The sequence below is a fragment of the Corvus cornix genome, chromosome 14, assembly GCF_000738735.6.
Source record: "Corvus cornix cornix isolate S_Up_H32 chromosome 14, ASM73873v5, whole genome shotgun sequence".
NCBI classification, from domain to species: Eukaryota; Metazoa; Chordata; class Aves; order Passeriformes; family Corvidae; genus Corvus; species Corvus cornix.
In genome coordinates, this window is record NC_046344.1 from 847,826 (window position 1) to 868,415 (window position 20,590).

Consider the following 20,590-nt stretch of genomic DNA (forward strand, 5'->3'; position numbering starts at 1 on the left):
TAGAGAAGACATTTATTGGAGACAAACAGGTAGCAAAATGTCAGGTTTCATATCATTGAGTCTGTCTGTGGTGAGTTCATGCTACATGTCTGCATACTATCATTTGCAGTTTTGCTTATTTAGTATAAAAATAAACAGAATCACCTGAGTTGTGGCCTTCCTGATGGTGAGAGGAAACCATTTCATTTTTGACCTTCTAAAAGCTGTTTAAGTATTGCTTAAAAGATACTGTGTAAGTGAAGAGTGGTGGGAAGAAACCCACAGGAAAATCTTTGAAAGTCTCTCTCAAGCTTTATGCTCACAAGGAAATGCATGGAACTGTTGACAAAACAAGGCAATTCCTAGTAGAGTCATTATGGCAAAAAATAGACATTGTGAGTTTCCTACAACTAAAAGAATTTTAGAGGTTTTTTTTTTCATTTTGCTCCCTGGCCTGCGACATTAAAACACTAAGAAATATTGAGGCTTTTTAAGACTTTCTCTGAAAAAGAGACTTCTCCCTTAAAAGAGAGAAGGTGGAAAGTAAAGTTTTTCAAAACTAAGCTAATGTGTAGGAAAAGGTGGAGAAGAAGAAAGAATCATGAGCAATTTCTTCTAAATAGAGTGCAAAGATGTGCTAGGACTAAAGCATTAAATGGGTATTCTGGGAACGTTACATATGGAAGAAGCAGAAACATCATATAGCATATGAGGTACCTTTTGTAAGCTTGGAAAGTCTAATCATGTCCATATAGAGATGGAATAATGACCAGATAAAATATGTGTATTCATCAGCTTTCAACAGCATCTCACGTGGAGTACCCTAAGTGCCATGGCTGCTTGACTTCCATAAAGATGCCATTGGTTGAGAAGGGACACATTGAACATAATATTTCAAGGTGAACTTGTATCTTGAAAGAGACACTCAAATTACTGTACCATTTTTGCTGCACTGTAGATGATCTGGACTCTGTACTGCCCGGTGTGTGTGGCAGCAGTAGTCTGCCCCAGGTTTAATTGCATGCTGAACACAGAAGTGTTTAAACATACATTGGAAACAGCTGTGGTAACATGGACTGTCAAAAAATCCTTCCAGCAGACCTGCTTGTTCCCATGACTTGCAGTGCAGCTTGTGCAGACCCAGAGAAGCTCCAGGAACAAACGTCACAAGCTGCATCTCTCAGCTCTTGGGTGGCTGTGTCACCTGGGCTTTCTGCTCAGAAATCCCTGTGCTCCCAGGGGCCAGCTGTGGCCCTCCCTCCCCTGCACACCCTCCGTGCTCAGCTGCCCCTCGAGCTCTGCTGTGGGACGTGCAGAGATGCAGATGACAAACACTAATCACATTTTAAAGGTAACATTTCCCTGTGTTCCGCGGTAACTCCTGAGCATTTAGCACAGTGGGCAAAACAGCTAAAAGCATTTCAATTTGTCTGCTTATTTATAGCTTTGGCTTTTGCTCCTGAAGCCCAATCAGGAAATAAGCCCAGTCTCAGTAGAGCAAATTCAGTCAAGAGAGAAGCTCTTTCTGGTATTGTTGATGTTAGTTTCTGCGTTGGCCCTAAAGCTTAGGGGGTTTGTTGAGATAGTAATGTGTTTAAATATTTCCTTCTGAGTAAGGGTATTAACAAAAGATAAGAATTCTGCCCTTGTAACGTTTTTGACCTTGTAACATTTGTATTTAGGATGCCACAGTTAAAGCACATTGAAAAGCAAGTTACAATTATTCTTTCTCCTTCTCAACTCTTCCATCATTTCTGTCTGTACTGAGAATTATTTTCAAGGCCTTTTGAAACAGCAGGAATTGTGTGTTCTGTGCTTTCCACACGATGCCTATCATACTGGGTAGAAATCTTCCTCATCTTGACAGACTAAGTAGGTACTGTTTCTGTTTGCCACTGTTCCCCTTTTCAAGCTTCAACTCCATTTTGGGAGCGGGGGGTCAGCCCTGGAGGCTTTCAGCATGGCAGGAAGAGGTCTCAGAAAACATACTGCAAGATCCTATCCTTAGAAAAACAGATGAGTATCTGGTACCATACAGACTTTTGGCTTAAATAGCCAATTGTTAATTATTTCAGGTGTTGTAAATATTGTTTAACCCTTGGCAGAATAGAGTTCCTCATAGAAGTGGAGTGAAATCAGGGTCAGCTGGACCCAGCATGCTCAGTGGAGGCCAGGATTTCTACCCTGAGCAGGCAGGGAATGATTCTGCTCTGCACAGGTTTGGGATTCATGAATCTGCTTATTATAAAGAATGTTTCAGTGCCTGGTTTGTGGAGATGTACAGTAACCTAGAGATTGCTCACAAATTACTTCTTGCAACTGCTACACTCAAGATTGTCAAATTACTGTTCTGGACTTTCTAGTTGGTCACCTAAACTGCAAATTACTGTTTGATGCTTCCCAACTGATTGACTCTGGTAAGTGTTCCCAGGGTGGCTGTGCAAACACTGCTGGCAAGTGACTCTCACATTTCTCATCTGTAAAAATATTTACTTGACTTTTCGCACTGAAATCAACTTTCTTCCTCAAATTTTCGTCTAAAGACAATTAAAAGAGGAGCAGATAAAGTCAAAGCATGCAGAGCTTGTCCACATACACTCAGGGAAACATGGACGTGGTGCTAGTGGGGCTCCTGGCTCTACAGATTCTTGCTTTGACGTTGACTTTTGACTCGTGATGAATTGTTTTGCTGCTGTTTTGTAACTTTTATTCATAGCTCTTATTCTTAAATCCTGAGTAATGACGATGAGGTCCTGGGTAGGTGCACCTGGTTAACAGTGAAATGTCAATGGGAGGCCTCTAGGCAAGAGGCCAGAAGCAGGAAACATTTAGGAAGAAACCTTTTCACCTTAAAAAATATATTTTCCAGAAAAAAACTTTTTAGTGATGAAATTACTGATAAGTGGCATTTAGCAAGCTGATAGCCTCTGATACTTTAGGAAGTTTTACTCATTCATAAACTTCAGAAAACAGCAAACTCTCTGACTTACAACTGTGTGAGGAGAGCATTCAGGAGTGGGGGTCTCTCCAAGTTTCCGTGGTTTGCACTGTCCCTTGGAGAAAACTATCCAAAAGGAGGATATTTGATTGTGATGTTTTTGCTGATATTAAGTGACTGTGCAACAATATTTATTAGCAGTTAAAACATATGATTAGAACTGAGCTGTGTTATACTCATGTTGGAGGAGTATGTGCTACACAAGTTACAAATGCTTTATGTGTGACACAGTCCTAGAATCTTGTCTGAAATTCATTTATAAATATTTAAATAAACTACAAAGTAAGAGGAGTTCCCTGAGACGGATTGCAATCGTGAGCTGCCTGGACTGACATCTATACTCAGTGACAGACCACATGCTGCAGGCAGTAGAGGTTTTTTAGCAAGATATGAAAATAACTCTCTGGAACCGTGTAAACCCTGAGGCTGCATCCACACACAGTCAGGGCACAGTGGCACCTTTCACCTGTGTCAGTGTCTGTTTGGTGAGCTCAGGTGCCAACACACCTTCATAATATCCTGTGTTTCCTGCTTACTTTTGAGTGTAATCCCAGGCCCTCAAAACTGGAGGCTCTTTAGGAAGAATTAAAATTGATAAGGGGAAGCATAAGATGTCTTAGATGGAGTGTTCTATGAAATGAGGCAAAATGGCATGCTTTTCTTTACCCAAGTCTTATTTTAATTCTGTTTTCTCCTGGTTGACTCTTTTCATCATTATTTTCCTCCTGTTGTTTGTTTTAGCTTAGGAGAAAGGTCAGTTGTCTTCAGCTGATAATAGTTTCTGTTGTATTTGGCCAACCATACCTTGGTTCAGTTATGTATCTGAAACTTGGTGTGATGTTTCTAGGAAGGTTTCAAGAAGCACAAGCAAAAGGGCCATTTTTCTGGAGATCTCCAAAGGCATTGCAGCTCTTCAGTTGGGCTGTGCTGCCTTGCTGGAGGGTGAGTGATTGGAAAGTACATTTACTTTCTTCTAATAACCCAGTTGTATAAGATTTGGGGGCTGAGTTTGTTGTGAAAACAGTTTTACTCCCAGGAATTGGTTTGTTTCACTCCATATCCTGAGATTTGCTTTTCCAAGCTGTTAGCTCCAAAAAACCATAGAACTGTGCACGAATAGAGAAAAAGGGGCCTGTCAACTATTTTGGAAAACATGAAGCTGTGAGTCAGGATTTGCTGGGACCTTGTCATCTGGAGTGTGGTCATGCTGTTCTGCTGCCAAGGTCAGACAATCAGGCTGAAGCTGTTGCAGTACCAGGGAGCTGTGAGCTGTACCACGTCATACTGAGGCTGAGGGAGTTTCTACGTAGAGCAGTTTTTGAAATAGCCAGGTGGTTTTTTTGTTCGAGGGCTCCTATTGCAGTTAAAGAACCTTCTATTTGAAAACGAGGGTAAAGGGTGATAAATTGGTAGAGATGGCAGTTGAAAGAAATTACTTCATGGAAAAGAACTTTATGTTCCTATTTAAATATAGTTGATAAAGTTCTGGCTTTTTCTTAAAATAATTAACTCTAATGAGCATTTAGTTTTGAGAGAAATAAATAAACAACCAAAGTTTCAGGCACATTAATATTTGATTTGGAGATAACTGCATAAATATTGAATTTGAAGATTACATTCCAGAGCACTGCATTAAAATTGCAAGACTTTTCTATTATCCTTCATAATGGAACATGAAATTAGAAACTTGTTCATGTAAAGAAAAATTTTTCAACTCTCATTCACACGTTTTCTGCACTGTTGTGTTAACAGAGGAGCTCTTCTCATACTGTGAAAAGAGACACAGCTATCAGTAGGACATAGACCCTGAAGTCATTTACGGTCCTTTTGAAAATTAATATGCACCATTTCATAATTGCATCTCCATTCTTTGATTGGTATAGAATAGAACTTGAACCAGAGCGTTGGCCTGCGGGGTTAAGGCTCATGTTTCCAGATGCAGGACTCCAGAAAGCTTTGGTGTTGTTCCTTAACTTTTATTTCTTTTCCCTTTCCTTCAGTAGCATGTGTTTGAGGACCACTAAAATGTCATCTGAGCTTGCTGACCCTGAAACACCCTGGCACAGCTCTGTGTGGTTCAGGAAGGGAGCGCGGTGCCCCTCTCGCTGTAGGTGCTGTTGTTCTCCCGCAGGTCCTGCACCCGCAGGGGTCTGGGGGCTGGGGGTTGCTGTAGTGGGTGGTCAGTGAGCATTTGCTGCTGCTCACATGTGGGATGTGTCCAGTGCTCACGTCCAGCCGGGGTGGACAGTGCTCAGCCCCCCTCGGTGCTGATTCACAGCTGCCCTGCTTCTCCTTCAGGGAAATCATTCCCAAATGGAGTAACAAACAGAAACCTGATCAGACAGTCTCAAAACATGAGTGGGCATCCAGGCCAAAGTGCTTTCAAACACAGATAGATTTCCCAGTTTTTATTCTCTTATATTGGTCTCAAATAGTGCATTTCCATAACTTTGCAGTTCTGCAGTTGCTCCTTTTAGTCATGGTTCAGCAATAACAAAACACTGTTCCCCAGAGACTTGAAAATGGAGCAACCTTGCTCATTCTACAGCAAAGACCAACACAATGGTATTTCTTCCTAATTGGCTATATCCATATAGAAAAATTAATGAAATAGTAGCATAGGAGAAAATTGGTCATTTTACCTTTATGTACATTTTCCTGTTTTTGAAAAACTGAATTTATGTAGAGAGAGAAGCCTCTCACACAGATTGTGTTTGTTCCTGTTCATGTTGCAGTTCTTCTGCAGTGGTTTGTTCAGAGTTTATGAACGTTATGGACTTTCCTGCCCTACAGCTCTGTCACCTGCACAGCCTTAGGACAGCATAACGTGTAAATGATGTTTAAAAGCAATCTGTTGATCTTTGCCTCTGTAACTGAACATATAACTGATTAATCATTTATTAAACCTCTCTACATTATTTATGAGCAGAACAGAAATACAAACAAGTGACATTTTGACCCTTTTTTGTTTGAGAAAGTAGCTTTTTATTTATAAAGCTCCCAATAATAACAAAATACAACTCAACTTTTAATGGCTCCTCTTGTATTCCCTCAGATTCATCCGAAAGCAAGGGCTGGATCGGCTCTTCCTGGAGTGTGATACACACATGTGGCGCCTGGGGGACCGCAAGATCCCAGAAGGAATCACAGTCGATGGAGGGTCAGACTGGTTCCTCCTGAACAGGAAGTTTGTGGAATATGTGACTTTTTCTAATGATGATCTGGTAACAAAGATGAAGAGGTTTTACTCTTACACGCTGCTTCCTGCCGAGGTATGGGAATGGAAAGAATCCCTCTCTGTGTTCAAACCTGCAGTGTTTGTGCTTGTCCCAAAGATCTGACCGAAATCAGAGGGGCTTTCACCTGATGTCAGTGGGCTTTGGAGCATCCCACAGTGGGTAATGAAAATTTTGCTTCTATGACAAGTAAGCCCTTTAGGGTTAGAACATCTCTTGCAATTGTTTATTGCTTTGTTTATTTATCTTTTTTGCAAAGAGTGGCTTTGTTTTATACTTCTAAGCCTATTAATCTGTTACTGAACAACCAAAAATCCAGCTGCCCTTTGCTTGCGAATTTTTCCTGCACAAAGCTTTTGAAGGATATTAGAGATGGCGAATTCTCTTCATAAGTAGCTTTCCTTGCTATTATCCAGCGCTTTTCTTTAAAAATATAAACCCTGCAAACAAAGGTTTATTGTTCTGTTCAAAACTCAGCTAGAAGGCAGAGTCACAAATGATTTCGATCACTCAGGAGTCGCTCTGGCTACAAGTGATGCAGAAGGGGAGTGCACACCAGAGTGGGGCTGTGCCTGGCGTGCAGCAGTGCGTCAGGAGCGCGCTGTCTGCGGGGAGAGCACAGAGCCGTGGCAGCGCGGGTTGGCAGCCTGTGCTACACCTGCCCCCTGGCTGCTCTGCTCCCCTGGCTCGCCAGGCTCTGCTCCACAGGCTGCAGCAGTCAGCCAGCCCAAGGAAGACCTGATGACTGCCTTTAAACCAATAACTGCCTTGGCTCCTGAACATTTGAGGGATGGATGACACCGATCTCACAAATCTGGGCTCGTTAGCTTGTGCTGGAGCACAGCGATTGTTATCTTTTGGTAGGAGTTTATTATTCCACACACATGTTGCATAATCTTCTTTTAATCCCGTTTCTGTTAAAAAATCACCTTTTCTCTCTACTCTGATAACCTTTTCATCCATTATCTAGAGAAATTCCTGTATTGCTATAAAAGGACACAGGGCAATGGGTAATTGGGTAGGGTTTTTTTTTCCCCTCTCGCTTGAATGAGAATGGATGCCTTTATGGGTTTAACCAAACAGTTCAAGCATAAAATCCATATTCACTGGGCTGTCATTTAACATTAAAAAGGGTAGGGGGATTATTTGGGGGCCAGCCATGCTAATGTTATGCTGGTTATTTATAGATCTTACTATTGGTGATTTTAAAGAGAAGCCACTGCTCTCTTGCAGGGCTACATTTGATGATATTCCATAGCTTTTTTCCACAAGGTTTTCTTTGCAAGATACATAGCTGGCTTTGTAAAATGGCCCTGCCTTCACTGACCTGTTAACCTGCTGTATCAGTCCCCATTACACATGGTTTATGTAATAGCTGATACTACGATGATATAATTAGGATTGCCCAATAGGAATTCCATGCTGCCATGAGTCAGCAAATAAAGACTTATGGTTTCAGACGTACATGCAGGAGGCACAATGTCCTTTTGGTGCCTAGGGTGAACTGTGTATTTCAGAACAAAGCCACTCAACTAGCAATGCATTTCAGAGTGCTGGAGATAGACACCCACAGAAGAGCTGTCTGGGACTGTATTTTTATCAGAGTAACCAGGGTGATGGTATAGTTTTAAGAATTGTTTTGGGAAACAACTTGAAATGTTCCATTAGCACATTGCTCAGAAAAATAGTCCTAAATCTGGTAGACCAGGGAGTAACTTACAGAAGGGAAATAATGGGAATTTCTTAGAACTGCTGGGGCAGCTGAAATAAAAATAAAATGATAGATGGCACTGGTGCCTTTCCTGGAGTCCTTTGGACTCCCAGCGCCCAAAGCTGGTCATTGCAGAAGTGCAGTTATTCTGTGCCAGGTTGTTGGAGCAGGACCTCAGCTGTGTGTTGGGTCTATAGAGTGTGGTGATTTTTCCAAGCTCTAGGGAATACAGGCACATAGAGTGTGTTTCATATGTGGTGGAACAATAGAGCTTGTTAATTCTGTCATTTCAAACAAAAATAGGTCACCTGCATTAGGTTTGGGCCCATGGGCTGAAGTGAAGGAGAAAATGGAATTTTGAGGAGCTAAATACAGTGATCTGCTGTGTGTTTGTTGCAGTCCTTCTTTCACACTGTGCTGGAGAACAGCCCGTTCTGTGACTCCATGGTGGACAACAACCTGCGCATCACCAACTGGAACCGCAAGCTCGGCTGCAAGTGTCAGTACAAGCACATTGTTGACTGGTGTGGCTGTTCACCCAATGACTTCAAACCAGCAGACTTCCACCGGTTCCAGGTAACTGAACACACCTGCAGAGAGGCTCTTCCCACTGTGCTGGGTGTGGAGAGCTGGCTGAATGCGTGGCTGCAGCAGGGAGAGGGAAGGCAAGCTTTGACTCCGTCAGGCAGGTGGAGAAGGAGATGTGAGGAAGCTCTGATCTTAATTTCAGGAGAACGAAAGATTAGTTCTCCTATGTTTTGGCCCTGGAGACATACCACTGCATGGTAAGGTCACACAGCAACTCTTTGGACTCCTTGGCATTGGTAATCTGCTGTGCCAGAAAGGAGGGAAGCTTGACACATCTCTGACTGCTCCACTGTTACTTGGTAACTCTCGTGAGTTTATTGCAAAGGGTTTTTTTCCAATGTTCCAGCTCAGGTGCTTTCATCATTTCACAAAACTCCTGGCTTTCAGTGTTAAGCAATGTTTATAATCTTTTAAAAAAGCTTAGAAGTTGACCACTGTGCCTGCTAGAGACTTACACACACAAGGCAAATCCATTTTCATTATTATATTCAACAGCATGATCATATTAAAGTTTATCTCGTGGTTCTGGGAGCCTTAGTCATGAGGTTTTGATCACCCAGGTTTGGCAGGACTGTCTTAAAAAGTTAAATCGGTTCCTTTGTGATAGTTTCCTCAAGGCAGCCGTGAGAGCAAGTCCTGTGCTCCAGGGTGCACTCAGTCTCGAGGCTGTGTCCTGCCTGTGTATCTTCTATTAAGAATGAACAGCCGCTTGTTTCAAGGTCACCAGATTTGCAATTCCATCCCTCCAGCTCCTCGGTGTTCCCTGCATAAAGCATGTTTGTTCAGGCTTTGTGTGGGATGGGGAATGTGTTACCCTACAGCACAGAAATGATGACTGCTCTGAAACAGAGACCTTTTCTTTGCTGTGATGTGCTGCCTACCAGGCACGCTTGAAGTCACTGGCACAGGCACTCACAAAAAGAGCAAATGAGACGTTATCTAAGAGAGGCTCTGCTGTCCCAAACACCAATCCCAGGGAAGTCTCCAGCACAGAATAAATGGCAAGTCTTAAAAACCTCTTGCCGGACTGCAGAGCCTGACCTGCTACAGGCTGTGAACCCACAACGATATTTCAGAAAACAATCAGGTAAACTGAGCTGGAAAGGAAAGTTCAAAATTAGAACAGATGTAAAGGCAGCTTCTGACACTTTCTGGTGAGAGAGCCCATCACACGAGCACACAGCACCAGAAGGCCAGGGCTTGCTGTTCCCACAGAGGCACAAAGCAAGCTGAGATCACAAAGCCCACAGCATGCGCCGTCTCAGAGCAAAACTGAGCATCCTCAAAAGAATTTTCCAACTGTCTGGGGCACTCCTGAACTCCTTGGCACCTCAGAACCCACGGTCAAATATGAGCAAGGCAAAACAAAGACTTTTTGAAAGTTAATGGTAGTTGAGTAGCATATAAAGCAGTAATATGCCCAAGATTGTGTCAAGCGCAGAGAAAAAATCTGGGCAGGAGCACTCAGAAGGGGAGAAACCTCAGCCACAAATGGCACCTCTCCCAGAGACCTCTTACCACCTCCTAGCAGCAAGTCCATACACAGAAAGTGCTGCTCTGCCTCCTCTGAGCCTCTGTGCCCCAGCACACTCGTCTCCCTGCCTGGCACGTGCCAGTGCTGCACTGTCTCCAGGCTAACATGGGGCTTTGGAGAGCGCTCCCCACCCCTCCTGCACTTGGAGAGGGGGGGTGACTGTTGCTCTGAAGGGATTGACACAGCTACATTTTCACTGAGTAATTATGTAGTTTTTAGCTGAATCTTCACATCACTCCTAACGATGAACGGTCCCGAAGGTGACCTTTTAAGTCATCTTTGCCTATGGAGGGTTCATGTCCTCAACTCCAGCCCATTGCTTAAGACAAAGTGTCGTGTCTGAAAATGGGAACTCAGCGTCTTTTCCTGTCCTGTCCCAACAGCAGACTGCCAGGCCAACTTTCTTCGCCCGCAAGTTTGAAGCCGTGGTGAATCAGGAGATCATTGGCCAGCTGGACTACTACCTGTACGGGAATTACCCGTCAGGCACGCCGGGCCTGCGCTCCTACTGGGAGAACGTGTACGAGGAGCCCGACGGCGTGAGCGCCCTCAGCGACGTGGCCCTCACCATGTTCCACTCCTTCTCCCGCCTGGGCCTGCGCAGGGCCGAGACCTCGTTCCACGCTGCTGGAGACAACAGCTGCCGGTCAGTCCTGCCTCCCCCGGCGCTGCGGCCCGCCGAGCTCGGGGAGGCTCCTTGTGCTTGGCTCTGCTGGCTGAGCCTACGGCCACGAGCGGGGCCAGCCAGCTGCAAGTGCGCAGCGCTTATTTCCAGGAGTATTTATGTCCATAATAAAGCCGTGGTTGCTCCGGGTTGACATTACGTGACCTGTTTGCTGCACTTTTAAGGAGCTCCTCTCCAGCCTGATGAAGACTGACAGGATCCAGTTGGGCAGTGCTACCCCCACTGCTGCGTTTCCCTTGATTAATTTCAGCAAGTGTATTATAGCCTCAGCTCCTAAACCCTCCGTGTGATTGCAGCAGAGGTCATGTTCACCTCTATTATGCTTACCAAAAGCAGAGGACAGGATTTCAGAACAAATCTGAACACAGGCAGGTTAATGGTCCTTGCTTGTTTGTTCCCCTGGGAGCACACATGGAGTGCAGAGAGCTTGCTTGGCTCAGTTTGCCTGCTTGGTGCAGCTCTCTGTGCCAAAAGTGCAACTGGTAAGATCTATTAGCATCAAATACATAACATATATGTAGGTGTTTGTATATATCTTTATATATATATAGAGATATATATATATATTTATCTCAGATAAAGGTCCTTATTCTTTAACAGGAATTTCCCCCTATATTCTAGATTCCTTTTTCACCTCTAAGCCTGGCTAAGAAGAATTCAGTCTGAAAGGGATTTGAAGGAAGAATTCCTGAAGTTAGACTTGCACAGAAAAGGCTCTCTTCATGGTGGCTGTTTGCTGCCTGCAAACACATCTGAAGCTGTTTAGATTCAAAGTAGAGAGGATTCATCTTTTAAAGTCTTACCTTGCCATCTCTTAATTCCTTCCTCAGAACGTGTTTCTGGAGCCTGCCTTTTTTTTATCCTAATAGAAAACACATAGAGCCTAAGTCAGCAAACACTGAAGATGCTCCATGTGCTTTGATGGATGGATGTTGCCCCTCTTGTGTTCTCGAGAGGGAACCAAATGTGCCTTGACCTTCCTAAATTAGTCATGGAAGTGCTCAGCAATGTCCCATTTAGAAAGATGTGGCCATAAGTGCTCCAGATTCCTATTAGAGTTTTGTCAGTGAAGGTTACCGGTGCAAAGCAATAAAAGATCAATAACAATTAGATAGAAATAATCGCTAGTAGCATGCCTTCCTTATGTGAAATAAAGGCAGACCTAAGGAAGTCCTGGGTCATTTGTCCTGCAGAGTGAAGCCAGCAAAGAGGATGGGGACTATGTATAACCAGTACTGAAATAATTTGACAATTACTTTTGTTCTCACTCCTGTTGCCAGTGTTCTGATGCTGATTTATATCAATTATCACTTTCATTTCTGAGGAACTTTCCATTGCACAAGAACTCAAGGTGCTTTTCAAGCTTGCTCAGATTATAGATAGGGGCACCGTGACTGCAGCTGTCTCCAGGATAAAACACAGCTCCTTTACAGCAGGCTGGAGCCTCATGAAACAGTGCAGGGAGGAATTGCAAACCGTGATACGGAGCGGAGGCTTTGTTTTCATACCTGCCTGAGGCCCCTCAAGACACTGTGAGTCAGCATCCAGTTCAGATCAGAGCAAGATGGATAATCCTCAGGTTTATGATTCACATCTCTTCTCTTTTGATACTGCGCTGTCCTTGTGGGTATTTGCATCTATACCTTTCCTCTTTCCCTCTTGTGGTTTTGCATGTCTCTAATGGAGTAATGGAAGGATGGATTTGGGCTGAGCACCTCGACAGTGTTTCCTTTGCTGTGAGGCTGAGAGCAGCACCAAGCTGGCTCATCCTGCAGTCAGCACCCCAGCTCATGCTGCGAGGAAAGCCGCTCCCGCCTCGGATCCCCCTTGGAGTCAGTCCCATGCTGCCACCCGCAGCGGCCCAGGAGATGTTAGTTAGAGCAGCTGCCTTGCACACTTTGCTAACGAGGCCAGCTCACAGCCTCAGAAAGCTGTGCCCCCTGCAGACTGCTCGGGTACCAAAGGAGATTGAGAGTCAGCATCTTCCGTGGGAGCAGCATTAATGTGTGATTGAGATTTAATTCATTTCTCTCATCTCCAGGCATTTTTACTCTCTGCTGTCAAGAGGCAATTTACTCAGACTATTTCAAGGGTATTGTAAATATTTGCTGCTGCACACATATAAAACAGGAGGTCTTAGTACTCAGAACAGAAGTCAGATTGTTGCTGGCATTGGCTGCGTAGCTTTACAGTGTTTTTGCTCGGTGCATCAGTGCTGGCCCTGTTGGTACCTGTTCTTCTTATGCTGATTTCTCCAGCTCTGGCGACTTCCTTCTGGGTGTTGCTGACCTCGTGCAATGGAAAGTCCTCCTTGGTCAGCTCCTCTTAGCGCTCATCCTTTAATTGTGGTAACAAGCCTGAGGAGTCAGACGTAGCTGCCTTACTGGGAAGCTGTGATGCTGGTTGGTTTAACTTGTTTTGCAGTTAATGTCAGTGCTGTAAAGTAGCAAAATACTTGATTTCTGAGCTATCAATGACACATTTTTAATTATTTATGCATCCATACGTACCCAAACATCATTACAGATGTTTCTGAGACTATAGCAGACAATCAACCGTACATTTAATTATTTGAAGCTGTGACTGCAATGTCTTTAAATCTGAGCTGCAACTGAGCACTTTCAGATCTGTTAATGACTGGTTTTGCCCAGTTGCTTGACCTTTTTTCAAGGTGTTTTTTTTTAATAATGAGTAAAAAAAATCACAGCAAAAGCAATCTCAAGTCTTTAAAGAATGTGAAGTTTTCTTCCTAAGATAAGGAGACGTAAAATGGGGACGGGATCCTGGTGTCCTTTGCTGCAGTGCCACCCTGCAGAGCCCTGCCCTTGGGGAAGGGGTTTGGGAATGGAGGGGGCCCAGGGGTCAGTGCCTGCTCACACAGCATTCCCTGCAGACCCTGGCAGCTCTGGAGCACAGGACAATCCTGGGGCATCCTTTATCCTACAGTTTATCAGAGCAAACAGTGCTGCAGCCTAATCTGTGTGTGTCTCTGGGTGCCAGTTTCTACCAGGAGAGGTGGCCAGGGAGAGGAGCCCTCTGGCACACAGAGGGACCTCCTAAAGAGCTTAGAGCTGTGCATAGGAGATTAATGACCCTATATTCTTAGTAACATATTTTTACGTTTTGGGGTAATCGGAACAGCCTAAGAATATCTGATAATGAGTCATGAACACATTTGAAATCTCTTAATGTACAGTGGTGCATTTTCTAGTTGAAATGAATGCTTCTTAAGCCATTAGCTCCAAGTAAATGGAGATTTCTTGTCTCTCTTGCGTAACTGATGAGCATGTGCTGTTTTATAGATACTACCCCATGGGCCATCCAGTTTCCATCCACCTTTACTTCCTTGCTGACCGTTTCCAAGGCTTCCTGATCAGGCACCACGCAACCAATCTGGCTGTCAGTAAACTGGAAACTTTGGAAACGTGGGTGATGCCCAAGAAAGTCTTCAAGATCGCAAGTCCACCGAGTGATTTTGGGAGGTTGCAGTTCTCAGAGGTGAGTGTTCGTAGCCACCCATGCTCAGTGTCATGAGCCTCTGGCATCACGAGAGTGAGCACTAAATCAAGCAGCCTCTGGAAACTGTATTTCCATGTAAATTTGAGGTGAGAGTGACTTTCTAGCATAGTGCACATCCTCGTCATAGAAGGACATACTGTTGCCAGTTCAGATCTCTGGTCAACCCTCATTTCTTACATTAATCTGAGTGTCCTCACTCCCTTCTGTTCTAAAAACAAATGGAAGGCTTTTGTTGTTGTCAAAGGGGCTTTTTAAGTTACTTAAAAGTAGCTTAAAAGTTTTGTCACTGTGATTGTTCTGAGTGCTGTGAAAGGCTCCTGGGGAAAATGCCTTTTTTCTGCAATTCCAGATGTAAATAGTGATGTGTTTAAATGTTTCTCTCAAGAGTATGCTGAAAAAAACGTCATAAAATTAGTGGTAGTCAGGTACTGATATCACATGTGAGCAGAATATCGATGTTGTAACACAAAAGAGAAAATGATCACAGCAGTGGCTGAGATTTCCCACAAATCCTGTTACTTTTCTACAAATTTGTCCCTGTGTCTGTCACAGAGAATAAAAAGTCTACCCTAAAATATATCAGGAAAGTTGACCACTAATAGGACCTGACATCTGTGTTCTGTTTTAAAGATACAACTGTCTGAGCAGTTAATTTCATGATTTTTCTTGTTAAGCCGCAAATTTCAATTAAGGTATAAAATTGATTGAACAAATGTGTTCCAGTCATTATGGCTAAGTCCATAAATTACCATCTTCTTGGGCAATTAAGAAATGCCTAGGTGGGATTCAGTGTTTTGGTGTGCATGGCAAATCCATGACACTAATGTGCCATTAAAGAGATGGATGGAAAGTGTGTTTCATTTATCAACGTGTCGGATGGTAGGCCTGCCATTTCGTGCAGTGATAAATGTTCATACAAGCTCCAATTCTTGTGATTTGTAGGAGTATTTCTGCTGTTTATTTAGTACTTCTAAGGATCTCATCACTGGTGAGCTTTTTTGAGCATAAGGAAACGTTTTCTTCCATTTGAAACTCAACAAAAAGAGTTTTGGTGGCTGCTTACTTGTTTTCATTCTATTTTCTCACCTGATCTCTTTAATTGTCCTCTCCTTTCATAGATAATTCATATTTTAAAAGACCGAGAGCTACAATGTAAATAATTTAATCTTATTTTAATTGTTTATTTTACTTTCTGCCTTCCCTTGGCCTGCAGGGATCTCTGCTTCTGGGCCAAATAATTCTCTGTGTTACCCTGCTATAAATCCAACATTAACTTTTTCTGCTTCAGTGTGGCTGGAAAGCTCTGATCTGCTACTGTGTATTAAAATGCCACTGCTTTGTCAAGGTCCAGCAAGTGGAAAACAAACTTAGCAGTTTAGCTAAGATGGAAGCATCAGTGTTCGCAGAAAATAAGAGTTGTGCTTATTGGGACATAGAATTCCTTGTTCTTCAATGACTTTCACCCCATGATCTGGCAGGAATTTAAAACTGAATGGGGCTATTTTAGCTGGGAACTTTCTCCTCTGTCCCAGCTCACACCACTGGGGCCAGCAGGAAGAGCACAAATATGCTGCATTGAATGTGCTCCCGAGTGTATTTGTGACCCTGATGCACGACTGAGATTGCGGCAGAGATGGTGGGATCTCTCCAGCCCCTGCCCTCTGCTCCTCTCAGACCTCACTTCCCAAGGAGCGGATTTCACCCCACACCCTGGAAAGACAAGTGGGAAGCCATCAGCCAGCTGGGCTGCCCCACAGCTGGGGCAGAGTCAATGACAGCATTGCGATGGCACACGGCTCCTGCAGGCTGAGTCAAATAAAATAAACTTACAGGAAATCCAAGAGAGATGATTTCCAAGCATGGAACTCCCACACCTCCTAAAGTTGGCTGGTGCACAATGCACACACTGTGTGTCCTGCCAGTCTGGGTTCAGGCAGCTTCTCCATGGAGGGCAGGAGATTGATTTGCTGCACAGAACTAAAAGTCTCAGCTCACTGTCTATCAGTTGAACACTAAGTTCATTTTTGGTCTTGTTAAGACTTGTGATTCATCACAGAGAATAAAATAAACTAGGTGGCAGGCAATTAGTGTGCATTGTGTGAACCTAATGGTCCTGTTTGTGGTGAGCAATGAGACACGAACCCATAATCAGGGTATAATTTATCTTGGGAAAATTTTATCTTGGGTTCGAACAGACATAGAAACAGAAGTTTTGAGCCAATGAGAGATTTCCAGCTTTCCAAATGTTCCCTGGGCACAGTGCTTGCTCTTGAAGCCCAAAATAAAGGTGATTAAAATATTGATGTGGGAAATGTCAGTTTCTGTGCCACATCCCTTCATAACTTATCAGATATTCATTACTGCTTGATTCTATCCCATACTTTGTGTATTCTATTTGAAAGCAAAAGCCTACTCACAATGTTTTAAAGAGCTGTGAAAATTGTTATAGGGCTGCAGTATCTCTTGCCCTGTAAAATCAGACACTCGGTACTGGGAACTCAGCTGTGTAAAGTTCGAGGGTTATAAACATCTAACCAGTGCTTTAAGTAAAATCCCCTATAAAATACTGTGCTTCTAGAAGCAGCTGGTACTGCAAGCTGTGCAGCATGGGAAGGAATGTCCCCAGCTGGAAAGCAGACATAAAGGGCAGATCCCATGAGCGGTGTGCAGCTCCCTGCCTTTCCCTCCCCAAGGTGCCTGTGGAGCCCTGGGGTGAGCCCCGGCCCTGGGGCACACGGGGACCCAGGGGTGCCTTTGTGTTGCTGAGGGCCTGCTCTGCAGCCCTGTTGGTGCTGCTGTTCCCTGGCCCTGCACACCCTGAGCGTGGGGGGACAGGCTCCCATGGAGGCCACTGCCACCAGCCCCAGAAGTGTCCCCTCCTCTCTTCCCCTGCCCTTTGGCTGTAACTTTTGGTTTGCTCTAAGGGAACCCAATGCCACGCCTGCACAAAGCTTATCAACCAGACAACAATTGTGTTGCAATTTTTCCCCCAAAGCAGCCTTAGCTCTTCTACAGAGCAGTCCAATAAACCTTTGTGCTATGTGAACACGTCTCAACATCTTCTGTGCAGCCTGGTGTGGAGCAGTGTCACCTGGAGGTTGGAGCAAGGGGACTGTAACTTTCTGATTTCTTTTTTCAGGGATGAGAAACTAAAGAGAGGGGAAATAGTTGAATGTCAGGAGTCAGTGTTTAATTTCTGAGGATGAAGTAAGTCTTCTGCAATGAGTTCTTCAGTAAGAAATATTGAATGTGGTGGAAAGAGCTTCCTTACAGACTTCTCTTTGCCCAGGAGGGTGTAGATTTGTTTCACGTGTTGTGACTATTATTTTCAGGTCCCTTGAGCATCAGTAAGTGTGATATGGCCACAGCTCAGTGAAGGTTGGCAGAGTAGATAGTAAGGTCTGGTCAGGAAATTTTCTTTCTCAGCTTATTTCCATACACATTCAGTGAGTCTTGTCACGAGAGCACGCACTGACAGCTCCTCGAGGCAGTCGATGCTTGGGTCTGATATCTGGGCTATGCTGTCTGGTTTGATTAGCTGGTGTGCTGGGTGAAATACCTCTGAAATACCAGCAATGCTGTGCTGATTGCAGAGTAGTGGAAGGCTCATTTTGTCTCATATTCTGCAGTGTCATAGTCCAGTAGGAGAAATTCGTGTGGTTACAGATGGATTTAGGATGGTAAGGTTTTGTTTTACTGACCTTGTAGCTTTTTGCTTGCAGTCCTCCTGTAATTTGTCTGCCAACCACAGGGATTTATTTAGAAGGGACTGGAGACTGGACAGTTTCCAGTACAGGTAATAGGCGTCAGGTAATCATTATGTTTTGGGGATTTGGGAGGATTTGGGCATTATATTGGAATCACTTATTCTCATGAAGTGAAACAAAATTAGAAGAAAAATCTCTGAAGCAAATGATCTACAAATATTTCTTATACTTTCAGGAAAGCAGGTTCTGACCATGCCCTTGTGAGGTGAAGCTTAGGGACAAGGACAGCTCAGTGTGGGGAAAATCTGCAATATGCACATACACTTTAAAAGTGAGGATCCTGCCTGTGTGTGCATGGGTCTCCAGAGGTCACCCACAGAGGCTTTCTGTACAGGGAACAAGTCAACTCTGTGGTCATCTGCAATGTCTGGAGATCAGGGCAAAAGAAGACCAGAAGGACTTTGAAGGGTTTCATACCAGAAAGCAGAAGTGCAGCCATCAGTCCTGTGGTCACAGGAAAGTGGATTGAAAGGTTCAACAGTCCTCAGCCTCATAAACACATGCTGGCTTTAGTGCTGGGATACTTCCCACTGGCCTAAGAAAGCCAGTTACTCCATTTCCATGCTGTCTGGTCAGAGATGCTGTTTTCAGTAGTGCACAAGTGTTAGTGGCAACAGCTTGGAAGTTTGTGTCATCCCCCAGGTTATGGGTGAAATTCATGTAAAGAGCACTGGAATATGAAAGCTGCTAGGAAAAAAGAAAGATCCATTAAATATTTACACTAGATTGTGAATCAGCTGGTTTAATGTTAGTGAATAAATAAAAAACAATGTCACTATTATGACAATAGGAAAAGAGTTTACAAGAAATAAATTCCCACATGAGGCAGGAAGGGAGTGCAAGGAGACAGCATCTCATGGGTGGATTGTAGTAAAGGACCTGACGTGACTTGTTCTGAAGTCAGCAGCCAAAGCATCTTCCCTGGCCTCAGCAGCAGCTGGTCAGGTCTCTACTGCAGGGTCCTTCTCTCAAATGTGCAATACATTTTCATGACCCAGGAGATGATGAGTCCCATTTTTTTCCAGTGCATAGGCTGTGTCCAGCCACTAGGCTTGGTCCCTTGTTGACTGCTTCTGTGAAGAGAGAGCTGCTCTAGCCTGTTGTGTCTCTCTTAAGATAAAGAATACCTTTTTATCAATCAAAAGTGGACTGAAAAAGCAAGCCTTGCATTCTAGGTTGCCTCACAATTTGTGTGCACATTATGATCATAGATCATGTTGCTGCCAGCTTTTATATGTATGTATAATTCATGTGATTAGAGAAATATGATTTGAGTCTCTTGAGAGCCCATATTTGCTATAAGGGTCTCAGATGCTTACAGAGATGATGCTACCAGCACTGTGTTCTTTAATTTCAGATTGGCACCGAGTGGGATGCCAAGGAAAGGCTTTTCCGGAATTTTGGAGGACTCCTTGGGCCAACAGATGAGCCAGTTGGGATGCAGAAATGGGGGAAAGGCCCCAATGTCACCGTGACTGTCATTTGGGTGGATCCCATTAATGTAATTGCAGCAACATATGATATCCTTATTGAATCCAGTGCCGAGTTTACTCACTACAAACCACCTCTGAATTTGCCCCTGCGACCTGGTGTATGGACAATAAAAATTCTGCACCACTGGGTACAAGTAGCTGAAACCAAATTCCTTGTTACTCCTCTCACCTTTTCAAATCAGCAGCCTATCAAACAAGGTAAGTTCTATTATTTGCTACAGGAATGAAACAGTTACTGTGTCTGTATTCACTGTAAATGCTGCTGATAAAAATAAGTAGCGCTGTATTGGAAAAGGATTAAAGAAAGGGATTTTATAGATATAAGTCAGAAGAAACTTTTGCACTAAGACAAGTGGAAGTGTCTGCATTTATTCTGTAAAACACAGCCACTTCAAACAAAAGAGTATTTGTATCTTTAAATTATGCACAGTTCAGAATCCAGAGAGCTTCAGACTCTCAATGATCTAACAGCTATCATAAAAGCCATCATTTAGAAATGGAAAGAAAAATTGACCTTTCAGTGCTGCTTTTCATTCATGTTTCCTCTTAGAGACTTACATGTGTTTAAACTGTTTTCTTGACAAAGCCTGTGTGTTTAACAATAAAAGCATTAATATACATAATGCTGGATTAGACAAAATTACCCTAGGCCAGAGCTCACCTGACATATTGTCAGGTCCAGGCATTCACTCCTGCCTGATACCTGCCAAAACCTGCTCAGTGCTTGCCAAGCAGCTGTGTTGTACAGAAATATCTACAAATACAGCCCTGGGACCAGACCCACACTGACAGTTTTTAGAAAGAAACCATTTTCTTCCTTGCCACAGCAGCCCTGAGCCATCCAAATACAGAGGCCATTCTGGGGCTGCCAGGCTCTGCAGGGCTCCCATGTTTGCATGGCACAGGCATCATCCAAATGCTTGGGTCTGCAGACAGTGCCCAGAATACTGTGCTGGGAGAAAAGGGAGCATTTTTCAGCCACACCTGGTTTTTTATTCTGCAAGATCAAAACAAGCTTGTTGCTCTGAGTATCTTTACCATTCTTCTTAAAGTGCTCAAGTGCTTCCATCTGCCCAGTAT

At 43.8% G+C, this 20,590-nt stretch overlaps 1 protein-coding gene across 4 annotated transcripts in view; it reads left to right on the top strand.

Moving 5' to 3' along the window:
• Positions 1–20,590, top strand: part of XYLT1 (xylosyltransferase 1) — a 169,329-nt gene that overhangs the window by 134,020 nt on the left and 14,719 nt on the right. For 2 of the 4 annotated variants that reach the window (XM_039560113.1, XM_039560115.1), the window contains 5 exons: positions 6,033–6,249; positions 8,324–8,500; positions 10,433–10,692; positions 14,034–14,229; positions 19,375–19,708. In XM_039560113.1, the coding sequence (XP_039416047.1) occupies positions 6,033–6,249; positions 8,324–8,500; positions 10,433–10,692; positions 14,034–14,229; positions 19,375–19,708 (1,184 nt within the window). Of the gene's footprint in view, positions 1–6,032; positions 6,250–8,323; positions 8,501–10,429; positions 10,693–14,033; positions 14,230–19,374; positions 19,709–20,590 lie in introns of all 4 variants that reach the window. The other 2 variants (XM_039560112.1, XM_039560114.1) reach the window with 1 other exon arrangement.